The sequence below is a fragment of the Falco peregrinus genome, chromosome 1 (genome assembly GCF_023634155.1).
Source record: "Falco peregrinus isolate bFalPer1 chromosome 1, bFalPer1.pri, whole genome shotgun sequence".
In the NCBI taxonomy this organism is placed as follows: domain Eukaryota; kingdom Metazoa; phylum Chordata; class Aves; order Falconiformes; family Falconidae; genus Falco; species Falco peregrinus.
In genome coordinates this window covers 90,636,150-90,655,230 of record NC_073721.1, presented here as the reverse complement: position 1 = coordinate 90,655,230, position 19,081 = coordinate 90,636,150, and the positions used below count along the sequence as shown (strand labels likewise).

Below are 19,081 nucleotides of genomic sequence, written 5' to 3'. Positions count from 1 at the left end.
AAGGTCTGACATCCTCTGGAAGAAAGACCTAGTAGCATGAGTTCCCAAACACATATTCTGGGAAAGAAGACATCCTGCTGAAGAGCCTCCGTCCACTCATTCTTGAAGTGCAAAATACACCCTTGGAAGGAGGACAGACACAATCTATTCTTCTACCCTAGACTATACCATAGGTGTTACAAGGCCTAGGGAATAGAATGTAGAAGGAAGAGTCATCTGTCTGGTATTTGGTCAAAAGCAAGCAGGTTATGTCAACTCTGATTTCAAGCAAACAATCTTATTCTGTCTGGACACTAGCAGTAGCTGGCATGAAGTAGCTAGCATAAAGTTCACTGCAGTACAAAGTAGACAACTGAAATTTTTGTTTTTATTCAAACAGGCCAGTAACACTCACTTTTCTTTAAGTGCTTAAAAATATTTGCGACAACTAAGCAAGCTGACCATACATAAGGTTCCTGAAAGAAAAAAAGTAAAATAAAAGAAACCCAATCTAAAAAACTAACTCCTAATTGATGCTAGTAAGTAAGAACCTATGGAAAATTATTATCCTACCCTTTGGGAATAGTCTTGACTGATATTGGCTAAATAAATAAGATTTTTGAAGTTTTATTCCATTGGAAATGTGCACCAGCCATCTCTGCTGGACAAGGACATTAAAGGTCACAGATGTTGGCTCTGCAGCAGGCCAACTTATTCAGCAAAGAAACCAGCCAACCATTAAAAACAAATATTTTTTTTTTCCCCCAAAGCACAGGTCTCAAGCCATGTTGATCCACGGGGGAACAGAAGAATTCATGCTAATGAGCTCTCCTTTTGGACAGATCTTTACACTCAGTGCAACAGAAAATATTAGTATAGAGACCATGGCTGTACAATCTTCATCAAAGTACTAACTAGGCAAAAAGTAAGAAAAGGTGGACATATATCCTCAGAAGACTTTAAAATCCTACAGCTTTTTTTCTTTTGTGCTTTTTCTCCATCTTTAACACACTGCTGATCATATCAGTAAGCAGGCAGAATTCTGGTACTATTATCCTGTATTATAATTCTCAGTCCCTAGGTTCATGCTAAAGGAACCAATAAACTGCCCACCTGTTATTAACAAATGCAAATAAACAAGTAATAAATGCAGTTTGAAGTACAGGATAATATGTATTATTCCATTATTTGACCACGTTTTATTGTTACTATAAAAAACTAACATAAATGTTCCTTAAGGCTTAAAAAGATCTTACACTGTATTCAAATAGGAGTCCAAATCTAGAGTTTAAGGCTTCTTAAATACAAGGAATAAAATACCCCTAGACTACCACCATAATTAAGACTCATAAACCACATATTAGATCACAGTGAATTGAGTATGTGAACTCCAGAATCAGATATTTGGCATAACATTGTTTACTTAAAACTAAGCTTTTCACTAGTCACGGAAACTAATATGAAACAAAAACAAGACTTAATTTACCTTACATGGATTTTGACCCATCTAGCGTTTTACCAATTTTACAAAAGTAAGTAAATTAGCTGCATGTTCATCTGTTCAAATGTCATTACAACTATATATACGCATTCTATATACTTCAGTCAAGGTATTAGCTATTACCTATTATGAAAGTACACCTACGAACATCATTCTGTATTACACTAACAACAATTAGTGACATTCAATTAGAGAAATAATGCATAAAAGAGTAGGACTTAAACATTTCACTATTTGCTTATTTCTTACTGGATGTACTTATGACACCTACTTCCAATACTTATTCCTACTTATTTAACTCAAAAAAAATACATTAAAAGCAGCTGATAAATTTTTAGAGTAAAAACCTTTTGCATGGGATTTGTTTGCAAGTCTCCATTCTCTGACAAGCCCAAGTCAAGTACTCCATCATCTTTTTGCCCAATGGCCTTAAGACCTTGCAGAAGTATTTCTCGGAAATGCTGATAAACAGGCTTCTCTTCATAGCTCAGTAGCTTCACCTTTTCCATATATTTGGCTATTTCATCTAAAGAAACAGTACCTCCAATTAATTTCTATTTGAAAACATTTTAATCATTCATTTTTACCACAAGAGCCAGAAATTATGCATGCACTACTTATGCTATTTTTTGAAATGGTTATTTATAAACTCATAATTATGACTTTACTACAACACGATTTAGAAAAAAATTATACCAAGGTTCATTACCCAGTGATGACAGCATCACTGTTTTTTACATGTTCATTGCAATGAAGAAAACAGTCAGTCGTGAAAAATGTAATAGGCCAATCTTCACCAATGAATGCTTGTTTACATGGTATTTCTTATGTCTATATTTTAAAATGTTGAAAAGGAAACTCAGTGTTACCTCAGAACTTCATCAGTTCAACACTGAAACATATAATAAAAAAAGAAACATTTGACCACTGAAAAAAGAGAAATCACATCTGACAGTGAAAACTCTTCTGATCACCAGGAGTAGCTGGAAATAACTAAATATTTAAGATCTCAAGAAAGTGTATTTCTAATAGTCAGGTTTAAAAAAAAATCCTACTCAGCAAATCACCAATGCCAAATAGAAATGATCTATACTTCAAGTTTGCACTATTTTATGTTTCGATTCTCTGAAATTCAGTTGTGAAAAATCAACTTATACATCTTACGTTTGCAAATACTTAATACAGTCTTTTAATCAGAAGCAACATAGTGTCTGCAGTTCATATAACTGCAGCCAAAAGGAAGAGTCTAAACTTCTCTTAATCAACGATCTAACACATGCCACTTCATTGTTGCTGATAAGAGTAAGAAGAAAAATAGATAGAAACTTAAGTAAACAAGGAGGACTTAAAGAAGCAACAGATCAGGGTACAATGTCCAAGACAGGCTTCTCAGAAAAAAAAGCTGCTGACAGTCTGACACCTCCTCACCTTTTGCAGCAACTGAATTGATCTGTTTTTATTTGAACAGAGTAGCATAGCCTTCCCTTGTACACACTCAACATGCCCCAAGTAAATACAAATTTCAGAGCTTCTAGCCATTCTCTGAAGTTGTGGACAGTTTGATGGCACCCAAACAGATTAAAATAGTAAAATCCATCAAAGAAAAAAGACACTAAAACAAATTATTAGAGAACATTTACCACATGGTACAAACCAAAGTATTTTAATTTAAAATAGCTCCTCTTACCTGGTTTATTTTTCCCAGGAAAGCATTTGTCCATCAAAACTGAAATATCATCTCTACATCTGAAAAACAAAATTATTCAGATCTATTGTTTCTTTCAAAGTTTGAATCTTGCCCTGTCCTGATAAACTTCCTAAGTACATATAGCTTGGGCTGCTGTCAGAAACAGGAAACACTACTAGGTAAAACTTTGGTATGACTTAGTACAACCATTTTTAGGAGTGCAGTACATCTGAGAACCTGATGAATGCCAGACAGGCTATTTGAAATAAGAATCAAAACCTGTTGAACAAAAACTTGCCATATAAAAGCAAGCAAGCAGAAGACTGAAGGGAAAAGAACTGGTGCATTTTAAGCTCTCACATACCAATCCCCTTGCCTCTTCTGGCTAGAGGACTCTTTCTCTACCTGATTATTCAGAGCAGATCCAGGACACTCTGTCTAGCTGATTATTCAGAGCAGATCCTCTGCCAAAATAATAACTGAGGGGAAGTGAGAGGGAGGGCTTCACCAACATTGGTGGAGGCCTAAGCGTTAAAAGTAAAGACAAGGAAGCCAGGAAACAAAAACTTGTTAATGAGACAGAAACTGCTGTGCTGGGACAGCTTTCTTCGTATTAAATACCTGACAACAGTTGAGCAGGGCAGGGGGGAAGATGAAGAAATGTAACAGTGAGGGAGAAGGACAAAAAAATAAATAAAGAAATCCCACATTAGTAGCCTTCCAGCTGGAATGATGTTCAAAGAGATTTTAGATCCATCCACTTTTAGTACTAATCTCTGCCACTGACTTCAGAGTATAGTGTTATAAAGGCTACTCATACTCCACACTTCCCTTTCTGTAAAGCAGGAATAATGGTTACTTGCATACCAAGAAAAGTGCTTTTTGGCTTAACCATGGCAGTACTCTAAAATGACAATACTGTGTCAGATAAGCAAGCATCTCACATATACAACAACAGCAGAGTAGTGGAAGTTAAGTTTAATTACAAGCCAAGGATACATGAGACACAATGAAGGGAAACTGGGGGTATACAAAACAACAGTCTACTTACCAAAAGGGAACATACTCAAAGTACAAAGCATTTCTAGACTAAGATATTTTCATTCGTATTTTCAATTTCAAAAGAGAGAGAAAACAAGTTTCTCACCTGATTTTGGAATCTCTGACAAAATTTGGATCTTTCAAATTATCCTCCCATGGTAGATGGCCGCTAAGCCAATGAATCATACAGTAACCCAAAATCTCCAGATCACCACGTCTCGATGGTGCTAAATATATATGCACACATAAAAAAAGAACCATAAAAGCAGCTAATAAAGTGCACACGGTTTAACAACAGTTAAAATTTGTAAATACATTAAGACAATAGAAAGCCAATGCCAACAATTTAACACTACTGTATCTGTTACCGATTTCTTTATTTTAGTGTGAAAGCAAGGTAGGAAAAATCCTACATCTGAATGGATAATTTTATTTTCAAGTTCTTTATCAATACCTTTCTTCTGTTCAAGGACATGACATGGTGCAGCTACCCCAGTTTGGGAAGCTTTTTAAGTACTCAAGATTGTGGAAAAAATAGAGCAAGTTAGTGAAGTGATTCACTTTCTGTTCAAAACAGTTTTTACTTCCCTTCTCTAAAAAGGTAATAGTGATGAAACCCCACCTCCTGAAAAAAAAATATTCCATGATGCTGAAATATTTCATGTGGCCTGAAAACTGAACAGAGGACAACAACAGATCAGATCCCTAAGCCCTGCCCAAAAAACCAAATCCACAACCACATGCACACTGACAACAGACTACACTAGAAATATAAATGGGCAAATCAAGACATCTTTGTTCACATTCAGTTCTAAGCATGGGTGCAAGAGTTCATCCTGAAGTAAATAATAATTTTCAACAACTGATATTTTTGCAGGACACACTTCTATGCTAATAAAACAAAAAAATAATAATGAATAAAACTGGTGTTCACTATGAATCCTCAATGTTTAATCAGACATAGACCTGTCCTTTTCATGTTCAACCTTTTCTCACTCCCTGCCTTTTGATGTTCAGTCATTATAATTATAAAATAATATTTCATGTTGTTTTGTTTAAAAATCTTCCAAATATTAAGCTATAAACAAGAAAGAATATTGTGCATCTTTGCCAAATATGAAAGAACAGTATCCTTCTGACAACAGGAACTACTTATCTCCTGAAAGCAGGGCCTGTTTTTCTATCAAGATCTCATAAGCACTCTTCCGTTTCTACTTAGTTAATAAAAAAACCACACTAAAAATCTTAACAGTCTATAAATCAAGGAAGTCTATTTAAGGAAGTTACATGAAAAATACAGTAAATTAATATCAAAGTAAACGTTAGTAAATGGAAAAAAAGAAAGATGGCAGCATAGTCCATAGAGAAGAAAACCGTATTTTTATAGATTCAGAAACCCGGTTGTTTACAAAACTCAATGCAGCAAATAAATTCTTTTGCATTTATGAAAAGGATGCACAAATGCCTATTGCTGAGAACAGTTTTACCTCCTTACCCACACCCTTGTGTGCATCAATACTGGTATATTCAATAGTTCCATCATGACACCTTTTAGGATCTTCTTTATATACTTTGTGGACTCCTTCAGGACAGTATCGGTAGGCAAGTCCATAATCCACCAAGTACACCTAGTAATTTCCACAAAGAATTCTAAGATTAAAGAACTATAGACACAAAAAATATGAAATAATAAATGTATAAGCATTCTCATAACTTCTTAAAAAGTATTAAAAATGGTGAGGTTTTCAACTTTATATGATCCTTTCTCAGTGCATTACTGAGATTACTACATATGATTTGAAAAGAACATGTCAGGTAGGTTTCGTTGTTTTCCATATAGCAGTTTGATCTGCAAGTCATTCCTTGTGATACAGAGAACAAAGTACAGTAAAATAGTCAGTTATTTTATAAATAACTGCTAAGATTATATGGGGGGAAAAAAAAGATGTAACGTTCATAGATTTATAAATACACTTACTGTCCTACTCTCTTTAAAGTCAGCTCTCTTATTTGAACATCACTACATACTATTACTTCTCACTAAGACCAGTTACTTTAAAAGAACTGAGATTACTTACTTCATGAGCTAAAACATTTGGGCAAGAAGACATACATAATTCTGAAACTCTAATATGCATTGTTTGAATAGTAAAGAGAGTTAAAAATGCAGAAAAATGGAAGACTTCTGTAAATCAGGTGGAACAATCAACACTTTAAAGACCAATTTTTCCAAGTAACAGAACACTTATCTGATGGATTTCTTGAACAAAGGAATGAGGTAACAATGCAGACAGGCAAACATAATTTACCAGTGTGCTATATAATTTTAAGCTTCCACCTGCAAATACCTATTTGTGAGTCAATTCTTTTTTAATCTTGAGAATTTCTCTAGAATATTATTTAGGCCAAATAGTCAATTTGATAACTGTCCAGCAAAATGCATTAGAAAAACCATAGAATATTAACTAGATATAAATGTCAAGCAGAAATAATGTATATATACATTCTTAAAAATGAGCTTCTGCTAGATTTCACAGGTTCAAAGCACTTCCATGTGTTGTCAAATAAAAGGTTTAAAACATGAGGAATAAAATGCATAAGAAATAACCTGATTAGGGTTCTTGTAACTCAGAAGAAGGTTTGAGGCCTTGATGTCTCCATGCACATATTCATGCTCATGGACGTATTCCAGAATATCAAGCTAACAAAACAAAACAGGCATATAAATGCAGTACCCCCGCTCCACCCAGCAGAGGACCTGTCGTCAGCACAAAAGTGTGATTTAAGGGAAAGACTTATATGGGGAAGCCAGGCTGTAAATACCTGGTTTTTAAACTTACTATTCTCAGGCCTAATTGTAGCACAGTTTTATGGGAAAATCGCTTTGCATTCTCTTCATACATCTTCTGTAGATCTCTGCCAAATCTGTCCATAATCATAAATCGATAACTAAACGCAAGGGGGGAAAAAAGCAGCAAAGTTACTGAACTGAACTTAGCAAAGTATTTTAGCAATGTGTTAACTGCACAAATTACTGATGAAAACATGTCTCTCAAAAGATAAACTGCAGGTACAAAGAAAAGAAATATGTGGGAAATACCTGACTTTTTTTATAATGTATATCAGTTCTTAAATCTTTTACATCAGCTAGTTAAGTTTGTCCATTGAAACAACTGTTCTTTATTCCTGGCTAGTACGATAAAAAGTACTCACGGGGGAAAATATCTGTATTGTAATTCACTATAGATAAAACCAAGCATCAATTACTTACAGCAATTTTTTTTTTACTTTATAAATGACCATTTCTTGAAATCTATAGATCTATAGCAATCTTTTTTTAACCTATTATTAAAAAAAAATATCTCACTTGCCAAAGGTGATCTGATATTCATTGCTATAGCCAAACTGGTTCTATTACTGCTGTATTAAATACTTAAATTAATACTGGCTGTATTAATGGAACTCATGCATTAAATACTGAATACAAAGAACAGTTTATGGGGGAAGTGTGGGGGAACGACAATAATAATTTTTGTTATATGTACTTTTGCCTCTTGAAAGTCATGTTGTTTTTACATTAGATTAGTTTTAACGTCAAGATCTACTGAAACAAAGATACTTCTGACACCATAGGGCATAGATATCAACTGCCCTACACAGTGGTCCACACAAAGCAGCCTGACCTAATATAAGCTGCCAGAGAACTACTAAAGCGCCTTTGCAGCACAGCTGTTTAGAGAAAGCCCACTATGAAACAAGGACTGTTACGCAAATAAGCATAACATTCAAGACCAAGTAACAAAAACCCTTCGTGATATGGAACAATACTAAAAACTATCCCTAGATGTAAGACAGATTTAACATGAGACTAGAAGTGATTCTAGCTCACAGATTAAGTAAAAAAAAAAGCAAACTATCCCTAGGGAAAATAAAATACATTTAGAGAGACCACTAAGTCTTTTATACTTGTGAGTAAAAATACCCTTTAAGTGCACAGCACACCAGAAGAAGAAAAACTTTAAAGGTTGTCATATTATTCAAGGACTTACACATTAGAAGTTGACTTTATTTTAATTCAAATATGAAAAGCTTCTATCAGCATCACTGTATAACAGCAATGTTCAACAGGAATGAAAAATAAATCACAAAGAATGTAATAGACACACATACAAAGAGAATACAGACAATATGCATCTACTCATCTATTCCTCAAACACACCCTGTTATGAACATGAAACTTCGTAAGAGAAATGAACAATATGAAGATAGGTAAAGTAAATTAGGTTAAAATGGATAATCGTTGTGGATGAAACAAATCCCAGTATATACCAACAATAGATATGTTCACCTGTTTCCATTTTTTTCATGCAAGCCAGAACCCCAGTATCTTGGTACACCTAGGTATTTCAGTCTATGGGACTTAGTCCACTTCTGAACTGAAAATACAAAAAAGGATAAGTTCATGAATTCGCAATAGTAGAGACTTACATTAAAAGTGAGTACTCACATCGCTTACAGTTTCTGCATACATGTGAGCTGCTTATTTCATGGAAACTTGTATGCAAAGTACACTGGAAAGTTAATGACGCATCCATTGTAGGGACAAAGATGCAACTAAAGTTTCAATTTAGACAATACCATCAACACAACTATAAAGAACATCTTACCAAAACCCCCTAATTTTACTATATGTCTGATTTAGATTTCAATAATTTAAAAAATAATTTTGAATACGACCTAAAAAGATTCTCTTAAAGTTCAACCTTACTCCTGTAGGCTCCATTTTCCTAAATACTTGTAGTTCATTAAAAATATTTTAATAGACTGCTTACTTTCATCTGGCTTAGCAGCTCGCATGTAGAACTTTAACTCAGTAAAAAGAGGTCCATTCTGGCTGGGTTCCTTTAAGACAATTTAAAATTAGTTAAAAACTGCTGTGTTAGTGCCCAATAATTATTAAAAGCTCACAAAGCGTAATGTCCACCCTATAAAAAACATACTTTCCCTCAAATCCTCTACCCAGTGCCAATAAATTCAAAAGAGTATGTTCTTTCTACAAAGAAAGTTGGCTCTAAAAACTTATTTTTATTATAAATTGCTTAACATTAAGGTATCAAAGAATCCTTTCCCATAACAAAAAATAAAAGAATAACAAATTAACTGAAATGTGTAGAAATATTACCAATAATTGGCAGCAAAAGTTTAGCAGAGAACATTAAACAACTTTTATTATATCAGGTTTTCCAGATTAAAGCTGGATTGCATCAGCTGCAATCATCACCAGTGAGCCTACAATAACATCTTAAATGATTTGATGGAAAAATCTTAAAAGTTAAATCCTTGCTGAACATGAGTAAGTTGTTCGTACATTAGTTGATCAAGGTAAAAATTACAGAGGATTTCACAATTTATCAAACTAAATTATAAGAACTACAGCTATTTGGACTTCAGAGTTTACCTTGTATTCAAGCTAACATAAGGTATTTCAGTTTCATTTTCTAGCAACAAATCTATGGTAATCATGCAAGCACAGTGCAAGAGAAATTGGTTTGAAAACCCCAAAGCTTTGAAATACTGCAGGAATTGCAAATGGACATGTACCTTGACTCTACATTTCCAGAACGTAGTGAAGGTGGGAAAAAAAAAAAAGTTATTTCAACTCCTGCAACTTTTAACTGATTGATTTTGAGATAAGCTTAAGCAATTTATTTTAGTCTAGCTAATCATGTATGTCCCAAGTCACCTAATTTCAGTGAAAATACCTTTTTGGAATATCCTACATTTTAAACAGCTAACAACAACAAAAAAAAAAAAGAATATGATTGGTGGCATGAAAGAATACAATCACATGATATTACCAAAAGTTCCAAGATATGTAACATCAGTCTCAAATGGTTTTAATTGTAACTTTTAAATGCAGATGTAGTGATGCAGAAATTTGCTAAAGGCCAGACTATACCACTCAGCTAATAGAGGTTTACTGCTGTCTGACATTAATGAAGCAATGTAAAGAGATCAAACACACTGATGCACATGGGCTTTAGTGTGCATCTGCTGTATTGGCTCAGAGGTAGAGTAGGAAGACTGGTCAGAATGAGAGCAGATACCAGCTTAGGCACCACTCCTAGGCCTGCAGTATGTATGTATATATATACTTATATAGCTACCACCTATCTCCACCTCATCTTCAGCAGCATTGCCCTGACAAACAATGGAGCCAAGACAAGAGTTTTCTGGCCCCTCCGTGTGGGACCAATGTTCAGACTTCAGCCATGAACTGGAAAAATAAAAACCAACCAGACCAACTGATCAATGCACATAGACTTTGGAACATGCATATTTACTTTCAGTTACTTTATTTATCCACTATGGACAAGTTAGTGATACAGAGGTTACATACAGAGAGAAGGGTTAAATAACTGCAGTATAAGAATTCAACTATCTCAAATAAATGTTACTTGACCTATTCATTTGTTTCTGTGTAGCATAATCCATTATACATATTATTTTGATTCAATTTACACAGGTTTGAAGAATGTTATTTTCTTACTGAAATACAACAAAAAACTGTAGGTGTTAAAAATTCTTAAAACATTTTAATAAATAATTCCACAAAAAAATTCTGTCTCAGTGCTGAAGAAAATATATCTTTCTCTAGTCAGAGCAAATGCTGAAAATTTAGTATGTTTTCTTACTTGAGGGGATGGATAAATGATTTAACCACAAAACAGATCTTCATATTGACCATGAAGCAGTTTTCCCATAATACTGTTAATTCTACATATAGATAAAGAAATGCATACACTATGTTAAAAAGGCTCACGTAATAATGTCCAATATTTGCCATAGTAGTCATCTTATAATATGCTAAAACCAGAAAGACTTCAAACACAAATTTCTACAACTTCATGCCCAGGGTCATTCTAAACACATGATTTGCAAAACTGCAATTAAAGTTTAATTAGAAAAGATATCATAATGGAACAGATTACGGAGTATGTGTCGAAACCAAACAAATTTCTTCTAGTAGTACTTTAAGAATTCTGGTCTTTTTCAGTCAGCAATTTAATGACGTGTTATTAAACTCTGCATCCACTCCTGAACAATGAAATCAGAAAGGTCCACATGTTAAAAAGCATTTCTTTTTTTAATAAAAACTGTGATTCATTTCATACTGCCCAGACATCAATACTATAAGGATATGTCAAAAAGTAAGTCAATTTCCATCCTGCTTTAATAGCTTAATTTGAAGAACATAACTATAGAAGCACATATTTTGTTAAACACTAATAATTGTTCAAAGCTGTTGACTGCTTTGCTTCAGCTGATGGATCAACCAGCAATCACCCAGGCATCAGAAAACAGGCTCTTACTCATAGTTGTGTTATACTACGCTGTAGTGGCATAACACATTATGGGTCATTTGTGAGCGCAGCACAAAGACTGGGGCTACTCTTTATTGCCATAAAGACAAAATTATAAAAGACAAATTAAAAAGTGAGTAGTCATCTGGGAGATTAGCAATGGAGGTATTTACAAAGTGCTGCAACAAAGTGAATTTAGCATAAAAGCAACCCAGAAGTTACAGCAACTCTTCTTATATTCAGAGCCCAAAGAGAAGCTGCTGATGGACAGGTTTCAAAATCCAGGAAAAAGTAGAATAGCAATTATGTACAGCATAAAATAATGCATATCTGACAATTTTCCAAGCAAGTCAAGCTGGATTCTTCCATGAAGGGTTGAATGGTGCTCTGCTTCCTGATCAGTTCAAACGTGGCAGGAGCCAGCCATTAGGAGCTACTGCCTCTCATAGGCAAGCCACTACTGATAACTTGAATGTCTGTTGTCTGCCTCTAAAACAGGCCACAGCTTCTGCACAATGGACACCTCCTGCCCTCAACGCACACGTTGGACATAGAAAAGCAGGCTGCCACCATGCAACAGCTGCAGGCTGGGGCTCCTGGTCTATGGGGGATTCCTGCCCACAAACATCTAAGGCAGTAGCAGTACACCAATGTTGGAAGTGTGGTAGACGTTTACAACGTAATCAGTACAATTTTCAGCAAGGGACAACTTTTCAGAAAGAGGTTCATCACCAACAGTCTGAGCAGTACCAAAACCAGTACTCCAGAATTTCCCCATAGTCAGCAGATGTAAATATCAAGAGTAAAGGCACATACTGACTAAAATGTATTTCATTCTACATTAACCTGATCTTTCAGTTTAATAGAAGTACAGTTTTGGTATTTCCTTTTGTCACATAAAAAATGAATGGTCTGGATCTACTATGGCTATTCACATAATCTTAGGCTTTTTCACTAAAACTGTACCGGGGAATCACATATAATAGTAGGTTCTATACAAAATAATTTAGCAAAATGTAAGAAAAAATACTTTATACCTTGGTGTCCTGGTTTTGGCTGGGATAGAGTTAATTCTCTTCCCAGTAGCCACTATGGGAGCTATGGTTTGGATTTGTGCTGGAAACAGGGTTGCTAATACAGAGATGTTTTATTACTGAGCAGGGCTTACACTGATTCAAGGCCTTTTCTGCTTCTAACAGGGCCCTGTCAGCCAGTAGGCTGGTGGTACAAGAAGTTAGGAGGGAATAGAGCCAGGACAGCTGACGTCAACTAACCAAAGGGTTTTTCCATACCATACGACATCATGCTCAGCTATATAAAGTTGGGAGAAGGGGAGGGGAGGATGTTTGGAGTCATGGCATTTCTCTTCCCAATTAACCATGAAAACATGATGGAGTCCTGCTTTCCTGGAGATGGCTGAACACCTGCCTGCCGATGGGAAGCGGTGAATGAATTCCTTATTTTGCTTTGCCTGCATGCACAGCTTCTGCATTACCTATTAAACGGTCTTTATCTCAGCCCACAAGCTTTCTCACTTTTACCCTTCCAATTCCCTCCCCCATCCCACTGGGGGAGGCAGCAAGTGAGCAGTGGTGCAGTGCTTAGTTAAACCAGGATTACAACCATGGCACTTAGGAAGAGACCATTACAGCCAAATCAAGTTAAGTAACTCTTTTATTTTAAGATTAAAACCAAGAAAATTTCAACTAATAAAAAGAGTCTGCTGATTTGCTACAATGGGCTAAAAATGAGCTATGAACAATGCTTTTTGTTCTCTCTAATCATTAGGTTAAAAAAATTATGTGTCAGTGCCATTTTAATTCAACAGAAATTAGAATATATGTATTTTACGATAAACTATTCAAAGGACTTCATATCTGTTGGGACCTCAGGAATCAAAGTTCTTCTGTTTCTACTCCCAAGCCATCTGTCAGCTTACCTACATCCAGTGGTGAGCAACAGTTCACACAGACTCACCATTGAATCACATAAATTCTCCAAAATCTAGCCAGATTTTATTCATTTTGTGTTATTTGGGCTGTTTACAGGAAGAAGCAAATGAAACAGAATCCGATCCATTTAATGAACCTTTTCCAACTTGCTGATATTCCATTATCCACCCTCATAGAGGAGTCCCAATTCTCAGCAGCATTCTTCTATATCACCACACTTACTTTTATTTTAAACAGCACTATGCAACTGTATTATTTTCAGCCAGAAGATGTTTTAAATTACACATGCTGTTCTAGAACAAACATTTTCAAGTTGTGAAGTAAAGATTCAAATGCTCTTACCACTTTTGCAACATAAGGTGCGTCACCGCCAACTGACTTTGAAGAATTAACATCAGCTGTTAAAAAGGAAGGAGAGGAAACTGTCATAAAACATACAGTTACAAACAACAAAGCAATTAAGTACTGATGTGAACATGTATCTGTATGTTCTCTGGTAAGAGAACTACTCTATATGGATATGGTCTTGCATTCTCCCTCCTGTTTGAGGAAAACGGGCAATTTACTAAATAAACAAGTTCTTTTTTATTATTTAGGAACTTTTTCCTAGTCAATAGCATTACTTTCTTTTTCCAGGACTATGATGAACATACACAGTGGACAAAGACGAAAAACACATTCTCTACTATTTTGCTATGTCATACATGCAAAAGAGACTTTCCATTGCCACTAAGCTGTTGATATTTGTGACAGAAGGCGATACAGGTATGAAGGGCAAGTTAGGCAAGTACAAAGTACAGGAACAGTCAGGGGCACAGCTTTGTGCTAATGATGGGGAGGAAAACTGAAAGCACGATTTGGCTTGTACAAAGCCAGAAATCTTAACATGAAGAACTGCACAATTTGAGTGAGCTGGAACTCCAGTCTCAGTAAATGTAGTAGCTTATTGAGCAAGGCTGAATAGGTAGTAGAGGGCAGCTGCTTTGGCAAGAAGCCACCCATTGGTCTTGTTTTCCTTCTTAATCCACTTATGCTGCAGTCTGTTCATTTTGAAATCAGGATAGATTATTAATAATTTTTTTTTCAACTCACTATGAACTCAGTGCAACTTTTTCACCAAGAGGAGACAGATCATAAATCCATAGCAACAAAAAACCTTACCGTCATGATCACATTAACTTTCATCCCTTCAAAATTGTGTGGAAAATTAATAGGGGCAATCAAGTTTTTTGGACTCCCTGAGGTATTCTCAAGACCCCTCTTCATCTGTTCAAGTAACAGAGATACTAAGTATGAAACACCATCCACTAACAGAAGTTTTCCTTCAATTCAATAACCAGCATTGCAAACCAAGATCTGTGCTGATGCCTTAAACTGTAAAGTCCAAGATTTCAATTTATTTTGAGCATTGGTAAAAGTATATGACTTATGTCATAAGTTCACAAAGCAATGAAAAAGTCACAAGCAACACCAAAGTCAAAACCAGCCAAAATACTGGCTGATCAGTAGCCTCAACAGGACAGACAGTTTCAGTTCAGAATTTGTGAAAAGGACACTCATGTGAAAATACTTTCTTTCAGCCAGACCAGAAATCAAGTTTAAATAAATACTAAACTATCATTTCACTGCTAAAAAGTAATAAAGATTTTGGTTTAAAAATTGAATGCACTACCATTGGAATCTCACACAACCACAGTACTTACAATGACCATTTATGCGCTCCTGGAATTTTTTTCCAACACCATGAACTAAGTTAAGGTTCTAGTAAAAAAGATCACTTGAAGACACTCCGCACTTCTAACTTAGGTTCAATTTTTCATTGCTTTGAATAAGGATAAACATCTCCCTCTCCATTTTAAAGCATTATCAAAGATAACTACACTTACCAAGATATAGCCGTCCAAAGCCTCCTTGCCCTATAGGGATACCTAATTTCCATTCTTTTCTTGATGTATCTGCTAGAACCTCCCCCAGAGCAAACACTTCAGCAAGTTTCCTTTTTGCAGGGGCTCTTTTTCCAGCAGTCTTCTTATAAGGCATTTTCCCTGGAGGGAGAGGAGGGAAGGAAAAATAAAACAAAAGCTGAGGTTACACGCTAGCCAGACTTACTTTATGTAGAAATTTATTAGAAGCATGAAAAAGTATGGATTGTTTAAGTTTTAATTTGTTACTACAAAAATACTTTAAAAGAAATACAGTAAGTAGTTTTATTGGCATGAATTCTAAGTGGAAAACCAACTAATTTTTCCAGGCATCACATAAAAATTTGACAGCAAAAATCTTCACAAGAGAAACCTATTAGAAGACCCTGTATAATACATGCTAGAAAAAAATCTCAGAATCTATTGCACTTAATCACAACAAATCATAGGTCTAAACTTAGGAAAAAAGTAAACTATTGAAATAAAGTTCATCGGTTTTCCTGGAAAGAAACTTGCATATTGAAGAAGTGTCACATAGTCTAAGTCTTCATTAATAATATGAGGAATTCCTCTTAGCTATAAAAAATACCAAAAAAAATTAAGCCATTCAAATGGGGTTTTTTCTCCTACATAACTGCATGCAACAGAAACATTGTTGTTCACAGGGCAGCATGTAATAGATCATCATCAAACTAGCACACAACTACCTAGTTTGAGAACATAAATGTAAATAAATTACTGTTGCCTTCTCCCAGCCTCAGGTCTCAGGTAAGCAATAGTTCTGGAAATAACATAAAAGCCCTCAGGAACCAAACACATGCATCTTTCTGCAGAATAGGCCGCATTTTGAGCAAATAAATGTTTTGAGTTTTTAGCAGTCAGAGTTTCATTTGGGAAAATAACTTACTGAATATGCAGCCACAATAGGGCAAAGAGTGCGCTGGATCTCTTTACATTAAAAACATTCATGATTTGTTTTACAATGAACTGATCCTTCCTTCTAAAGTGTGAAGATAAAAGTCATACAAACAGAGCCAGAGGAATTTTCTAAAAGATATGGTTCTGATTGGTGAGATTTTAATAGTATTATTTTATTTTGCGTGGGGAAGCAGGAAGGAGTATTAATACAAATTCAGGAAGTTTCTGGATAGCAAAATAACTTTTTCCCAGTCTAGCTACAAAATTCAATAAGCCTAAGCCAAATGCAGTTACTTAACATCAATTTTCCTCTTTTAGTTCCAATGCTCCTTTAGGACTTTTTTAAATTTCCCAAATAGAAAATTGCGTAACTACAAGTTAGTTTGCGTTGTTTCAAAAGTGCTCCCCACTTTACAAGTCTCTTTTCTGACTAGGTAGTATCTTTAGGAAATTTTCTTCCCCAAATAATGTCTATCACCCAACTAACATCTGAAAAGAGCAACTCATACTCATTTTTCTACTTACTAAATGCAAGAATAACTGTCGAGTTCCGTGAAAATGTTATTCTGTCTGCTAATACTCAAGTGTGCAGCTGTGACTCACCAAACCCCTTGGGGTGGAAAGTCACTGAAAAAAGCTCAACAATGTATGGAACAGTCCATCAAGATGGGCACAGTGACACGCCCAAGGAGCTCTGGAAATAATGCAAAGGAGCTCTCTAGCTCAACACAAAGGGAACGGGTGGGTGGCCTTTGTTTTGGGTAATAGCTAAACAACAGTTGAGTGGAGCTCAAAATTTTGGAGTGGATCAAATGATACGTAAATGTCTCCCGAGTTAGCCAGGCCAGTAACTATGAGGCTCAGCCCAACATAAGAGTATAAAAAAATAAACAACCAGCAAAAGAATTTGCAAGAGATCAACAACTTTGAGCTGGTTTCAACCAAGGTATCCTTTTGTGGTAAGTGGGGACACCAGCATTGTGACAGTAAGCATATTACACAGACCAGCAAAGGGAATCACATCAGTATTGTAGCCAAAACATGTATTGCAATTGCTGTATTTTGCCCAACACCACTTACATTTGTATTGTTTTCAGCATATTTTGTAACACTCTCCTGCATCAGAAATCTCATATAGCATCAACTACCTTCAAATAAGTAAAATTTTACATTAAATATTACACCCTTCGTACAAGAAGATCTAAAAGAACCTAGTCAGACCATACTGGACTGTGGCTGCAAGCAGTCTGCAGACGCTACAGTCATTCAATATAGAAATAAACACAGAATAGAAGGTGTAAGAGTCCATGCCAAAGAAAACTTCTGCTTTTTCAATGTCCTCATTAATCTGAGAAAAGTCTCAGTGTCACATCCGAATACCTATTGTGGTTAAACAAAAAACTTCAACAAAATGGTATTACAAAACACCCACATCACAGGAAGAGACTGGTATTCATCAATACCTACACTGCATAAGCTTCCTCATTATCACAAAACAGGATGTTTTAATTTTGCATTACTCTCCCATATTTCCACTTCTATACAGTAACATTCTTCCCTGTAATCAAGATACTTCTTCCCTGTAATCAAGATACAGTTTTGACATTTTACACTTAAATTTTAAGGCTAACTTTACCCACAGCTCTATCCATACCCCATCTTCAAGAAACTCTTCTCTCTATACCTCTTCAATGTTTGTTGTGGGGTTTTTTAATCTTCAAGGTGATACATACTGTACTGTCTTAGAGGAAGGTTCTTCCTCCAAATTTTCTACAGAAGAAAAATGACACTTCCAAAAACCAAATGCAATTCCAGCTAGCTCTGCTAGGACCATACCAATAAGAACATAATGGTGTCAAAGTGCCAGAAGGAACAAAGAGTGGCAGGACTGTTGATACCACAAGAACAGGTCAACCTTTTAGCAGCTTCTCAGGACACTCAGATCAAGAAAAAGATTAAAACAAAGGACAGGCTTAAACCATTTGTAGTGGTAATGGGATAATAAACCAGAAGCCTACAGCCCCAAGACTGACTCAGATAAGGAGAAACCCAAAGTGCAAAAATCAGCAGTGTTACTTAATGACTCAGATGTGGGACAACATCACACTCACTATCATCTAAAGGGTACAAAAATGTATACAAAATAAGCATACTGTCCTTAAGCTAAGAACAGTACAAGAGACATTAAGAGGGCTTGAAGGACTGCATCCCTTGACTCTCTGAATTACTACAATTCCAGCTAGACTTGGACACATGCGCTTAGGTGTTTGAATTCTGGACAGATTGCTGCCCAGTAAAAGAAAAATTTGTAGCCTCTGTTCCAATAAAACTAGCAAGTCAGTGAAGTAAAACTATTGATATGCTTCACATCTTTGACACTCACAGTGAGTCTCTTGATAGTAGCCTTGGTTAAAAGGGAATAAAGTTTATTTAAAATAGCTCCTCAAGAGTATCAAAGAAAGAGCTGGTGTTTCCCTTTTTTTTTTTTTTAATTCCTTTTTTCATTTAATGTGGTCAGTAATTGTATGCCTGAAGGTATTTAGTTAAAAAAAAAATAAAAATTAATCACAACTTCCCTTTATCCATAAAAGCAAAAATTCAAAATGGACATAAGTTTGAACGTCCCCAGCTGGGAACCCTGCCCTTAACAAATACACTAGATACACATACATGGTTTCTTGGCTGTCTATATTCATATCCGTCTGTTAAGATGGCAC

General features: G+C 35.4%; 1 protein-coding gene across 3 annotated transcripts in view; it reads right to left on the bottom strand.

Moving 5' to 3' along the window:
- Positions 1–19,081, bottom strand: part of VRK1 (VRK serine/threonine kinase 1) — a 37,831-nt gene that overhangs the window by 15,566 nt on the left and 3,184 nt on the right. For all 3 annotated transcript variants that reach the window (XM_005230582.3, XM_055811652.1, XM_027777072.2), the window contains exons 2-11: positions 15,411–15,569; positions 13,867–13,922; positions 9,041–9,110; positions 8,557–8,644; positions 7,049–7,157; positions 6,817–6,909; positions 5,704–5,836; positions 4,315–4,435; positions 3,168–3,226; positions 1,828–2,006 (exon numbers count right to left, since the gene is read on the bottom strand). In XM_005230582.3, coding sequence (XP_005230639.2) covers positions 1,828–2,006; positions 3,168–3,226; positions 4,315–4,435; positions 5,704–5,836; positions 6,817–6,909; positions 7,049–7,157; positions 8,557–8,644; positions 9,041–9,110; positions 13,867–13,922; positions 15,411–15,564 — 1,062 coding nt within the window. In that variant the 5' untranslated portion in view covers positions 15,565–15,569. The remainder of the gene's footprint in view (positions 1–1,827; positions 2,007–3,167; positions 3,227–4,314; positions 4,436–5,703; positions 5,837–6,816; positions 6,910–7,048; positions 7,158–8,556; positions 8,645–9,040; positions 9,111–13,866; positions 13,923–15,410; positions 15,570–19,081) is intronic.